Below are 12,821 nucleotides of genomic sequence, written 5' to 3' on the forward strand. Positions count from 1 at the left end.
TAAGGAGAACAGTTTCTTAATTAAGAAACTAGCCCTGGTGGCACAGTGGTTAAGAGCTTGGCAGCTAACCAAAAGGTTGGCAGTACAGATCCACCAGCCACTCACTGAAAACCCTATGGGGCAGTTTTACTCTGTCCTATAGGGTTGCTATGAGTCAGAATCGATTCAATGGCAACAGGTTTGGTTTTTGGTTTGGTATTACCTTCCCAGGTTCCCATGTACATGTTGTCAGGTCTGAGTTCAAGGACTAATAATAGCTACTATTTATTTTCAGTAAAACAGAAAAGTGATAGTATTTCTATAACATTGTAGAATTTATAAAGCACACTTTTGTATTCTCTCTTTTAACCTTCAGAACTACCTTGTGAGGTAGGTTTTTTCTTTTTCTTTTTTTAATCTTAAAAATAAAAGCAGAGCCCAGGGAGACAGCATAGTCATTTTTATTCAATTTTATATTTAATAATTTAGCTGAAAATTATTTCACAAGTTCCCTGTGTTTGGCAAGAATCAGACAAGCTTCCCAAATTGAGTTAAAAAAAAAATTGTACTATGTATAAAGATTAACAGATTACATGCTGTGGTGGTTAAGGTTGTGTATCAACTTGGCTGGGCCATGATTCTCAGTGGTTTGGCAGTTACATAATGATGTGCTTTGGCAGTTAGGTAATGATGTAGTTTGGCAGGTATGTAATGATGTTTAATTTGGCAGTTACGTAATGATGTGGTTATCCTCCATTTTGTGATATAATCACCTCCATGATGTGATATGATGTGATCAGCCAATCAGTCGTAAGGGGAGTTTCCTTAGGGGGTGTAGCCTGTATCCAATATATATGGATGTTCTGGTAAAGCTCATTGGCTTTTCCTTGCTATGGATCCTGCATCTGGCTCGTCATCTGACCTCTGGTTCTTAGGTCTTGAACCAGTGGCCTGTTGTATTGCCTGCTGATCTTGGATTCATCAGCCTCCACAGCCCGTGAGCCAGTACCCTACTGTCTGGCCTGCCAATTCTGGGTTCATCAGCCCATGCAGTTACATGAGTCAGGAGAAGCCTCCAGCCTAATGCCTGACTAAGGACTTGGGACTTCTTGCTAGCCTCTACAAACAGGTGAGCCATTTCCTTGAGATAAATCTCTCTCTCTATATATATATAAATATATATAAATACACGCTTCACTAGTTTTGCTTCTCTAGAGAACCCAGCCTAAGACACATGCATACTCACAATTTCATAAATACTATATGTGTCACTTATTAAGAAAGATGAGACTTTAGAGTTTCCGGGGTTAGAATACAGTTATTCCTTCCAGAAAATACAAAAGCATATCACCTCCTCCAGGACCATAGTAATGATGATACACACTCATATCTGCATATGATGCTGTGAAGTATCTTTCCACAGAATGATGAAGGATGTGAACTGTTCCAGCCACATTCTGTCCCCCGCTTACATTTTAAATACCCACAGCTACGAACAGGCTGGTTGGCTCAGAGACACAAGCTGACAAAACAGGAACTCTGGCTTTAATGAAGGACCTATTCTCTTAACCAAAGGATCTGATTTTTTTCTAAAACAGCAATTAACTAAAATGTTTACCCAAAATCTAAAACTGCTGCTTACTCTCAAAGTGTCGAAGTTACTTCAAGATTGCAATTGAGTCCCTGACAAAATCTGATTCCTTACATAATTATATTATCTTTGGTTCAAATTGTTTTGGAGAAGTTACTTCTGGCAATTAACTTCAAAGAAAGGTTATTAACAGACTGTTGGTTACCATGGAGCCAGTGCATTACAAATAAAGCAAAAAGGAGATTTTAAGCACTTGCATGGATCCTAACATCCTGAAGAATACACTTTTCAAGTCAAGAGTCAGAGTGTTTGGATACTTCTAAGAGACATAACAGGACTTTAACCCCATGCATTAATTTGTTAGTATAGCCCAGCATGCTATTTGTCTTGGCAACTTGGGTTTTCAAACACTAACAGAAGACTTGTAAGGGAGCTTTTCCTTTTGTATATAGTTTGGAACATCTGGTCTGAAAAAGCAAAGACTTCTGGGTTTAGAAGAACAAATTGAAATATCCTGAGGGAGTAACATCATTCTTACCTGGGGTCATACAGATTAATGGCTGCATGAAGGAAGGGTGATCAGCAAGCAGATCAAAATGAAAATGCTGGCTGAATCTCAAGCCTTTGAGTAAAATGTAATACTTGAGGATATTGTCACATACCTTCATTTGCTTGTCATCAGGCCATCAGTCACCCTGATTAAGATAGAGACTTAGAAAAAAAAATTGACCTTTACATATTTGTTATTTTTGCTTACCCAGCATAGCATTCTCTTTCTTCTCTGGAGGAACCCAGTTCATATGGTTTGGGTGGGGCTGCCTTAGCCCTCTGTACCCAGGGACTTAGGGGTAGGCATATGACTCAGGTCACCTCCCACGGCCTGGATACTCGTTCAGATACTCACATGCAGCCTAAGCTGAACCAGAGACCTCCCATGTTGTTTCTGCCATACCTACGGGCAAACTTTTACCCTCTGGGAAGTATGTGATTTTGAAGTTGCTGGCAGCCATCTTGCCAACTCTGTGGTATGATCCTAAGAGAAACAAAGCCTGATGACATTGCTGATTCACCGGACGCAGCTGTGCCTGACCAGATCTACCCTTTAACTTCCCGTTTATGAACTAATATTCTTCTTTTTAGCTGAAGCTACTCTGAATTGGGTAACTTTCAGTTGCATTCGAGAGAACTAAACCATAAAGAAATTATTGCCACAACTAATGAATCTGCTTTAACTAATGTTCAGTGTCATACTTTTTATTAAAACGTGTACAGCAGTTACAAGATAGTATTTTGTCAATAAGAATAAAACTTACTAACTCACTGCGTTAATGAATACACTCTAGAGACGTCATGGGAAATGGATCATGATGCCATTGTTACCTCTCTACAGTTTGATTTTGCTGGCAAAACCTCATGCCTTCGAGCAAGTAAAAGTCACATATGCAAAATTCACAAGATTATTTTACTGGAATTTAGGGCAGAGGAAGTTGTATATAGTCAAGTTTTCACAAAGAAAATCTCCTGATTGATCTGTAGCCAAATAAAAGAAAATTCAAGTTCCTGTTTCAGTCCCAACTGGCCTGAGTACTGAAGCAATGCAACCTCTCCTGGCAGCACAAGTCAAGCTGTCAGTTATGTGGCCACCCTCTCGTGACCCCTAGCTTTTGGTGTCGTGTCTCAGCGGTCCCACACGTGAATTCTGAAAAACTCCTTCCACCTCTGTGGTTTTCCTCATCCACCTGAGAATGCTGCTGGCCACTGCAAAGCCAGTCACCAACCGTATGCTCTGGTCCACACGGCTTTCTTCCTGAACTCTGGGAGAGCTCTCAAGGACAGGAGGGTGGCTGAGGGGACAAAGAGTAAAGCACATTGTTGCATTCGGTGGCACCGCATTTGAAAAGGTCAGTTTGATGGAAAAGGTGTCAGAATAGAACTTAGCTTTTTTCTCACTCGGCTAATCTTAAAGGTTTAAGAAGTCCCATCAAGAACTTGGCATAATTTTCACAGCAGAAAACTGCATATCAAAGTTGAGGGGAAAGTTTGTTAAAGTTACACTGCGAGCAGTTAATGGGAAATTCTGCAGAATTAAAACAAAAAACTGGCTTCTGGGATGCTGGCAATGTTCTGTTTCTTGATCTGGATGCTGATTTCATGAAAACCCACTTACGATTTGTGCACTTTTCTACGTAAGATATTTCATTAAATGTTTAACTAAAAGGCAAAACAAAACACTGACCCTGTAATGAAGTTAGGTTCATGTGCTCAATGGAGCAAGCACGACTGTATCAAATTTTATTCGAATATTTATCCACAAGTACTCACCTTTTCTTATCTGTCATGGGACCCTCTGGGATCAATTTAAAGTAGGAAGGTCCTATGTCAGCCCTTAGGTAGCTTCTTATATATCTTATTTTAAATATTAGTATAAATATATTGAGGTGTTATTTAAAATATAATAGTGTGAGAGAATGTAGGTAAGCCAGTTACACAATAATTGTATCTGATTCTAACAAAACTCTTGGCCATATGATCAAGTGAACATGTACTTTCTTGACCCAAGTGACTATTTGCCTCATGAGCATCAGTTGAGACAGTACATGTTTGGAGCAATCAATGTGGTATTGTTGACCCTATGCCATTAAAAATGAGTCCAAACTGCCTGAGGAAAATGAACATAGCAAATTCTAACAGTGAGCCCCTAGGGAAGGATCAAGTGAAAGTATGTGTTCTATGGTTATCAGAATCACCTGACACACATGCCCTCCACCCACTTTGAGGGTAGGGAGAAGGATAAGAACCAACAGATGAGCAAATTCTTTCTTTTTTGAAAACCAATACAGTATACCATACTTAAAGTGAAATATGGTCATGGTATGACCGCCAGGCTGGCCAGATAAATGATCACAAGAAAAGGCCACCGAGTGAGACTTTGCAGTGCAGCATTTCATAGCAATGTCAGCGACATCAGCAGCAGCCACTGGTAGGCTCCAGACCCCCGAATTCCAAGACATGGATGACATGTACCAGCTCCTTCAGGACAAATGGCCAATGTTCAAATGACTTCTTAGCTTTGAGTAAAAGAATCTACATAATTTTCACAGGAAGATTCTTCATATTTGTGAATCCTATAGTCATAGTTTAACAAAGTCAACAGGGAATGATAGAAGACAGAAAATCACCTACGTGTCTGAAAGCATGAGACATGTCTGATTCCCCTGGCAAAACACTATGCGGTCGTCAAAAATTGTACTTACGAAGCTAGTGTAAAAAAAAAAAAAAAATTTTTTTTTTTTTTTAAGCACAGGTTAAAATGCTTTTGAAATAATGTTAAAATAAAAAGACAGTATTCAAATTGTTTACGTGTGGCTTTTCAATAGTATATGATTATAACTGTGTTAAAACACTACTCATACACAGAGGGGGTAACTACTTCTTAGGGAAAACATCAAAACTCTCCTTGAACAATGGGACTCTGGGTTCTCTTTGCTTCATCTTTTTAGTTTTCTAACTTTTAGTTGAAATCATATTTTACAATTCTAATAAAATTTTTTTTTTTAATTTAAATAATAGTTAAATTTAATGGCAATGGAACTCTTTTTAATCCACCTTTCTGGTTCAAAATGTCACACTGATGATAGCTCCAGATTACTTGCCTAAGCTATACCAAGACGGGCCCTTTCAGGAACTAATATACAACAGCATGCTGCCCTGCAGCACAGACAAATGGATGGCTTTTGCCTAGGGTTGGCAAAAGGCATGGCAGTGGTACCTTTTAACAGATCCCTGGATTTTGCTGAAAGGGCTTCTTTGGGGGATTCCATGATGTTGAAGAGCCAGTCAATGAACTAGGGTGAAAATGAAGAACAACATCAGTGAAGAGATCAGTCAGTCCCTTGGGCCCGCAAACCTAAGTATCAGTACAATATCTGATATCTGGAAGGGGCGAGTGGAGCTGACACGGGACCAGGAATAAGATATGGTCAAATGATCTGGTAAAGTCAAACCTACTTCCCCAAGTATTCAGCAGATATTCAGGTATTACCAAAACTTGGTCAATGTTTTGAGAGAGAGGTAGATGGGCCTGGAGGGCCTCCTGTGAACCATGAACATTGTCCCTCATCACTCTGAAGCTCAGAGAAGTTAAGGACCTTGCCCAAGTCCACTGGCAATGAATACCAGAGCCAAGATGTGAACCCATGTGCACCTGGCTACAAAACCCGGCACTCTTTCCTTTGCATCATGCTGTCTCCCACCTGGTTCTGTGTGCATCTTGGCCTAGGCTCCTAGGCTGAGGAGTAAACAGGGAGAACCATCAGATGTAAGTTCCTGTTTCTGAAACCAAATATGTATCTGTAGATGAAAATAGTCTGTGCTCAAATGAATATGAAATAGAAAAATGAAATGCAAGGAAAAAAAAAGCCATAAAACAATTTACTAGGTAGAGTCAAGTGTGTTAACTGTGAATAAATCCTGCCAATGACATAGAAACTCATGGTACTTATAAGTTTGACTAATCTCCCAGGGTGCAGTCAAAATTGTTTGTGAATTAGACACAGGGTAAATTTCTCTGATGACTGAATGTTCCCAAACGTAAATACATTAGCCATAGGTACCAGGCATCTTAACTTTGGACATAGAGACTGGATTGAAGAAAGAGTAAAATAGGAAAAACAAGAAAATATTTTTAATTCCCTACTTTAGTGTTTTTGTTTTTTTTTTTCATTTCTAATTTTTTCCTGGTTTACTTTCATTTTCTCAAGAAAAAAAAAAACTATAATATCCTAGTAATGAGTAAATAAATCAAGCACTAAAAATACATAATTGATACAGGATATCTATGTTTTAGTCCAAAGTGAACATGGTGTCCCAGTCAAGAAATAACATTAGGGGACATCACATTTGAACTTGTTTTAAAGTGGAATATGAAACATACATTGTGGGGCAGCAATACTAATGTTTATCAGGTGTGAGAAAACAAAGGTATTTTAACTGAGATGCTCAGTGGAGTTATGCATAGCTAAACCGTGGGCCCACAGTTCAGAAATGTTTTTAAAGATTAATGTCCAGACTTTAGGGATAAGCCACAAAAAGCTATTTTAAGGGTTTCAACCTCATAAAAAGCCAACTTTTATTGAGATTCAAAAAAGAATCTTGCAATCAACTGCATTAATGAGAGGTCAGAGCCACATAATGAGATGTCCAGGAAGCACCATATTTCATTATGTATGGCAACTAGGAGCTTGGGGAACCTCAATATTAAAAACCTACAGTGTGGATTTTCCTGAGGGAAGGGGTGATGATATTGGACATAATTTTTGAATCTTGTCACAGCATCTAGCACAGGCCAGGGGGGTGATGGGTACTTGAAACATGTTGTGGGATGGTACGAGCTGCAAGAAGATAGATGCTCCAGACTCTTGGTTCAGCTCAGACTTCTCTGGCCCACCTCCAGGCACTGCTGACCATCACCACTGCATCCTACTTATCATACCATCTTGCGATCTTGAATTTGTTTTCCTGTCTCTCTCCACTCTGAGATACTGAGCTCTCTGACTTACTCCTCTTTTTATCCCCGGGATCAAGACACACGTCACCTTCAATAAATGAATGCAGGTATGAGCTTTTCTCTACACCCACCCCAACTGTAGGCAAGTGGTCGTTGTCATCATTGTTGTTGTTTTCAGTTAGCAGTTACTTGGAGCCTGGGCCAGCCTCAACCTCTGAGTCCCAATTGTGGCTGAGATTTGGGGCTGAACATGACAGCCGGAGCTGTGGTTCATGTTTCACTTAACACCCACCTCAGTTCCACAGCAGAGACTGCCCTGAAAGCGGGGGCTGCCAACCTCACCTTCTGAGTCTGCTCCTTCCATGGCTCCTTCTGCAGCAGAAGAAGGATGCTACTGGGAAGTAGAGTGAGAGTCTCCTCCAGAGTGACCCTGTGCATGGGACTCCTGCCAAGGAAGCTGGGTGCTGACCCAGCTGAGCCAAGATGCCATGGCAACCAGCTGGCACTGAGGCCAAGGAGGAGAGGGGCTGCGTGGTCTGCCCACGCAACCACTGCCGCTGCAAATATCAGCAACAAGAAGTCCAGAGCCTAAAATGGAAAGAGAAACCAAGTTGGGTCACTTGTTTTACCAATTCTAAGTGGCCCATGTTCACATACACAGTCATGATGTAATGTTATCTTCCTCCTCATCCAACCCCTCCTCTTGCCCCACACCTACCCAAGAAGAGGAACTGGAATGGACAGCAAACTCAATTTCTAGGCTTAATAAAGAGACATTTTTGGGCTTTGGAAGGTCTTTGGGGGCCCCCTTTTATGAAGGCAAGGGCCCAACAGTCTCATTATTATTACTCCAACATTTCAGCAGAAGCATAATTTAATTCCTAATCACAGTGAGATCAAAATATGCCTCTGTTTTTGGTGTTTTGAAAGAGATTAAAAAGTTAAGAATGATATGAAGAGAAATATTTAGATTTATTGTTATGTAGGCAAAGCTGATTTAAAAAAATATGTATAGGCTGCTTCTGTGCTGTTTTCGAAACTTTAACCATTTTTAAGGGTACAATTCAGTGACATTAATTACATCCACCATGTTGTGCAACCATCACCACTCCCATTTCCGAAAGCTTCCTATCATCCCAAACAGAAACTCAGTACCCCTCCAGCAATAACTGCCATCCCCTCCTTCCTCCACTCCATATAAACTTCTGTCCCTATGCATTTGCCTATTCTGTATATTTCATATAAGTGGGATCATACATCTGTCCTTTTGTGTCTGATTTATTTCATTCAGCACCTGATTCCATTTTTGAACCAAAAAAAAAGGCTCTCCTCATAGACTTCTTTAAGTGTGTAGAATCCATCCATTAAGATTTTAGACTAATCTGGAATCATACAGAAATGATAGACAGGAGTCACCTCTATGTTGCTGGATTAAAAGCCAAACCCGTTGCTGTTGAGCTGATTCTGACTCATAGAGATCCTATAGGACAGAGTAGACCTGCTCAATAGGGTTTCCAAGGCTGTAATTTTTTTTTTGCTATTTTGTGGGATTATGTAAACTTTTCTTATCTTTACTTTCTTCCTTTTTTTGTTGTGCATTAGGTGAATGTTTCCAGAGCAAATTTGATTTCCATTTGATAGCTTATACATGAAGTGTTTCATGACCTTGACTTCATTCCCCACAGTGTATCAGGAATCTCTCCATTTCCACCCGAGACTCCCCATTTCCTTTCATCCTGATTTTCTACCTCTTCCTGCCTTCTCGTGTTTGCTTTTGGGCAAATATTGTCCTTTTGATCTCATATAATTGATCAGGTGTTACTGTTTATTTTACGGGCTTGTCTATTATTTGGTTGGAAGGTGGTCACCGGGAATGGATTCAGTTCTCCCATAATCTCGGGGGTTCCTCCAGTATCTGTCAGACAAATAAGTCTGGTCTTTTTTTTGTGAATTTGATTTTTTTGTTCTACATTCTCCTCCCGCTCTGTCCAGGGTCCCCTGTTGTGATCCCACTCTGAGTGGTCAGTAGCGGTAGCCGGGCATCATCTAGTTCTTCTGGTCTTGGGATCCTGTAGGCTGTGGTTCATGTGGTCCATAGGTCCATGACTCCTTTGGGTTCATTGCTCCCTTGAGTCTTTGTTTTTTTTTTTCACTATCCTTTGCTCTGGACTGGAAGAGACCAATAGTTGTATCTTAGATGGCCACTTTGAAGCTTTCAAGATCCCAGATGCTACTCAACAAAGTAGGATGTAGAACATTGTCTTTATGAACTATGTTGTGGCAACTAACACAGAGGTCCCCTGAATCTACGGTCCTTTGCCTTTGAGCCTAGAAACTCTATCCCGTGAGGTATTTAGTTATGTCTGAGAGGTTTCCCTGACTGTACCACTTGTGTGCTCTATTGTCTATATTAATATATGAGGAACACCTGCAGTCACATATTTAGAAATATGCACTGCCAAACGTGTATCTGCAGGTGGGTGTGATCCCTTACACTCTCTCATACCTCTTGGCCTACCTATCTACCCGTGTATCAACTTATAAATTGCTTGATAATACTATTGTTACAGGATTATCTATGCTATAGTAGTTACCGTAGTTGCCCTTTATTCCTGAATTCCTCTCAGTGTCCTCCCTTGCCTTGATCATGTTGTGCTGACTTCTCCTGTATTATGTATTCCTTTTCCCTTCACCAATATTAACATGTTTTTTTTTACTATCTATTTGGTAATTTTTCCTCCATTCCACTCCCATCCCTGGTAACCATCAAAGAATTTTTTTTTTCTGTGTGTAAGCCTTTTGTTGTTACTTTATAATAGTTGTCTCATACAATATTTGTCCTTTTATGAATGATTTATTTCACTCAGCATAATGTCCTCCAAATTTATCCATGACGTGAGATGTTTTGCAGATTCGTCATTATTCTTTATCGTTGTGTAGTATTTCATTGTGTTTATGTACCACAATTTGTTAATTCATTCATACACTGATGGGCACTTAGGTTCTTTCTACATCTGTTTGCTATTATGAATAATGTTGCAATAAACATGGGTGTGCATACGTTTATTTGTGTCATGGTTCTTATTTACTTAGGCTACATACCTAGGAATGGGATTGCTTGATCCTATGATACTTCTGGAGCCCTGGTGCTTCAGTGGTTATGAGCTCAGCTGCTAACCAAAAGGTTGGTAGTTCGAATCCGCCAGCTGCTCTTTGGAACCTAGGGGGCAGTTCTACGCTGTCCTATAGGGTCGCTATGAGTTGGAATCAACTCAATGGCAACAGGTTTGGTTTTGGGTTTATGGTATTTGTATTTCTAGCTTTCTGAGGAAGCACCGTACCATTTTCCATAGTGGTTGTACCATTTTACATTTCCACCAGCAGTGTATGAGTTCCAACCTCCCTACAACCTCACCAACATTTGTTATTTTCTGTTTCTTTGATTAGTGCCAGTAATGTTGGGGTGAGATGGTATCTCATTGTAGTTTTGACTTGCATCTCTCTAATTGCTAATTCAGGTGGGATATACTCAAAGTCCTATTTGGCTTCCGTAGATTTGTTCTAATGTCCTTCAGCTTCAACTTGAACTTGCATATGATCAATTCATGGTCTGTTCCGCTGTGTGTGCATTTTTAGTTATGTTTGGTATTCTATTTGCCATATATTAGGGCCCTTAGCATTATTCCTATTTTTTCCTCCATGATCTTTATAGTTTTAGGTTTATATATAGGTTTTTGATCCACTGTTAGTTTTTTTTTTTTAATAATTTTTATTGTGCTTTAAGTGAAAGTTTACAAATCAAGTCAGTCTCTCACACAAAAACTTATATACACCTTGCTACATACTCCCAATTACTCTTCCCCTAATGAGACAGCATAAAAAAATATATATATATATATATATTTTTATCTCGTTAAAAAAATTATTTTTTATTTTTTTTTTAATGAGACAGCCCGCTCTCTCCCTCCATGTCCATTTCACCAGCTTCTAACCCCTCTACCCTCTCATCTCCTCTCTAGGCAGGAGATGCCAACATAGTCTCAAGTGTCCACCTGATCCAAGAAGCTCACTCCTCACCAGCATCCCTCTCCAACCCATTGTCCAGTCCAATCCATGTATGAAGAGTTGGCTTTGGAAATGGTTCCTGTCCTGGGCCAACAGAAGGTCTGGGGGCCATGACCACTGGGGTCCTTCTAGTCTCAGTCAGACCGTTAAGTCTGGTCTTTTTATGAGAATTTGGGGTCTGCATCCCACTGCTCTCCTGCTCCCTCAGGGGTTCTCTGTTGTGTTCCCTGTCAGGGCAATACCTGGGCACCATCTAGTTCTTCTGGTCTCAGGATGATGTAGTCTCTGGTTCATGTGGCCATTTCTGTCTCTTGGGCTCGTAATCACCTTGTGTCCTTGGTGTTCTTCATTCTCCTTGATCCAGGTGGGTTGAGACCAATTGATGCATCTTAGATGGCTGCTTGCTAGCGTTTAAGACCCCAGACGCCACTCTTCAAAGTGGGATGCAGAATGTTTTCTTAATAGATTTTATTATGTCAATTGACTTAGATGTCCCCTGAAACCATGGTCCCCAGACCACTGCCCCTGCTACTCTGGCCTTCGAAGCATTCAGTTTATTCAGGAAACTGCTTTTGGTTTAGTCCAGTTGTATAAGTTAGTTTTTGTGTATGGTGTGAGGTATAGGTCCTGTTTCATTTTTCTACAGATAGATATCCAGTTTTGCCAGCACAATTTGTTGAAGAGACTGTCCCTTCCTCATTTAATAGACTTTGGTCCTTTGTCAAAGATCAGCCGTCCAAATGTGGATGGATTTATGTCTGAGTTCTTAATTCTGTTCCATTAGTCTATGTGTCTGTGGTTGTACCAGTACCAGGCTGTTTTGACTACCACCGGTAGCTGTATAGCAGGTTCTGAGATCAGGTAGTGCAAGGCCTCCTACTTTGTTTTTTTAATAATGCTTTACTTATTCAGGGCATTTTTCCTTTCACGTAAAGCTGGTTGTTAGTTTTTCCATCTCACTGAAGAATGCTATTAGGATTTGGATTGGGACTGCCTGATATCTATATTATCTATTTGAGTAGTACTGACATTTTCACAACATTAAGTCTTCCTAACCAAGAGCATAGTATGTTTTCCATTGGTCTCTTTCGGTTTCTTGAAGTAGTGTTTGGTAGTTTTCTTTGTATAAGTCTTTTATTTTCCTGGTTAGATTTATTCCTAACTATTTTATCTTTTTGTAGGCTATTAAATGGTATTGTTTTCCTGATTTCCTTTTCAAAGTTCTCTTTGTTGATGTAGAGGAATCCAACTGATTTTTGTATGTTGATCTTCTATCTTGCCACTTTGCTGAATCCTTTTATTAGTTCCAGTAGCTTTTTTGTGGAATCTTTAGGATTTTCTGTGTATAGGATCATATCATCTGCAAACAGGGATAGTTTTATTTCTTCCTTACCGATCTAGATGTCTTTATTTCCCTTTCTTGCCTTATTGCACTCACTAGGGCTTCCAAAACGATGTTGAATAAGAGTGGTGATAAAGGGCATCCTTGTCTGGTTCCCGTTCTCAAGGGGAATGACTTCAGACTCTCTCAGTTGAGGATAATGTTGGCTGTTGGTTTTATATAAATTCCCTTTATTATGTTGAAGAATTTATCTTCTATTCCTATTTTGCTGAGAGTTTTTATCAGGAGTAAGTTTTTGGACTTTATTTATAAATGCCTTTTCTACATTGGTTGAGATG

General features: G+C 39.8%; 2 protein-coding genes across 14 annotated transcripts in view; one reads left to right on the top strand and one right to left on the bottom strand.

Moving 5' to 3' along the window:
* Positions 1–3,026, top strand: part of HACD4 (3-hydroxyacyl-CoA dehydratase 4) — a 32,543-nt gene extending 29,517 nt beyond the window's left edge. Inside the window, exons 9-10 of the transcript XR_010322853.1 lie at positions 915–1,108; positions 2,914–3,026. The gene's annotated coding sequence lies outside the window, so the exon portion shown is untranslated. The remainder of the gene's footprint in view (positions 1–914; positions 1,109–2,913) is intronic.
* The window catches only part of FOCAD (focadhesin), a 324,750-nt gene that overhangs the window by 14,213 nt on the left and 297,716 nt on the right, over positions 1–12,821 (bottom strand). For 7 of the 13 annotated variants that reach the window (XM_064290442.1, XM_064290443.1, XM_064290433.1 and 4 more), the window contains 3 exons: positions 7,419–7,664; positions 5,340–5,415; positions 3,012–3,414 (listed from right to left, as the gene is read on the bottom strand). In XM_064290442.1, the coding sequence (XP_064146512.1) occupies positions 3,341–3,414; positions 5,340–5,415; positions 7,419–7,664 (396 nt within the window). In that variant the 3' untranslated portion in view covers positions 3,012–3,340. Of the gene's footprint in view, positions 1–3,011; positions 3,585–5,339; positions 5,416–7,368; positions 7,665–12,821 lie in introns of those variants that run through there. The other 6 variants (XR_010322852.1, XM_064290441.1, XM_064290435.1 and 3 more) reach the window with 5 other exon arrangements.

This window comes from Loxodonta africana, chromosome 9 (genome assembly GCF_030014295.1).
Source record: "Loxodonta africana isolate mLoxAfr1 chromosome 9, mLoxAfr1.hap2, whole genome shotgun sequence".
NCBI classification, from domain to species: Eukaryota; Metazoa; Chordata; class Mammalia; order Proboscidea; family Elephantidae; genus Loxodonta; species Loxodonta africana.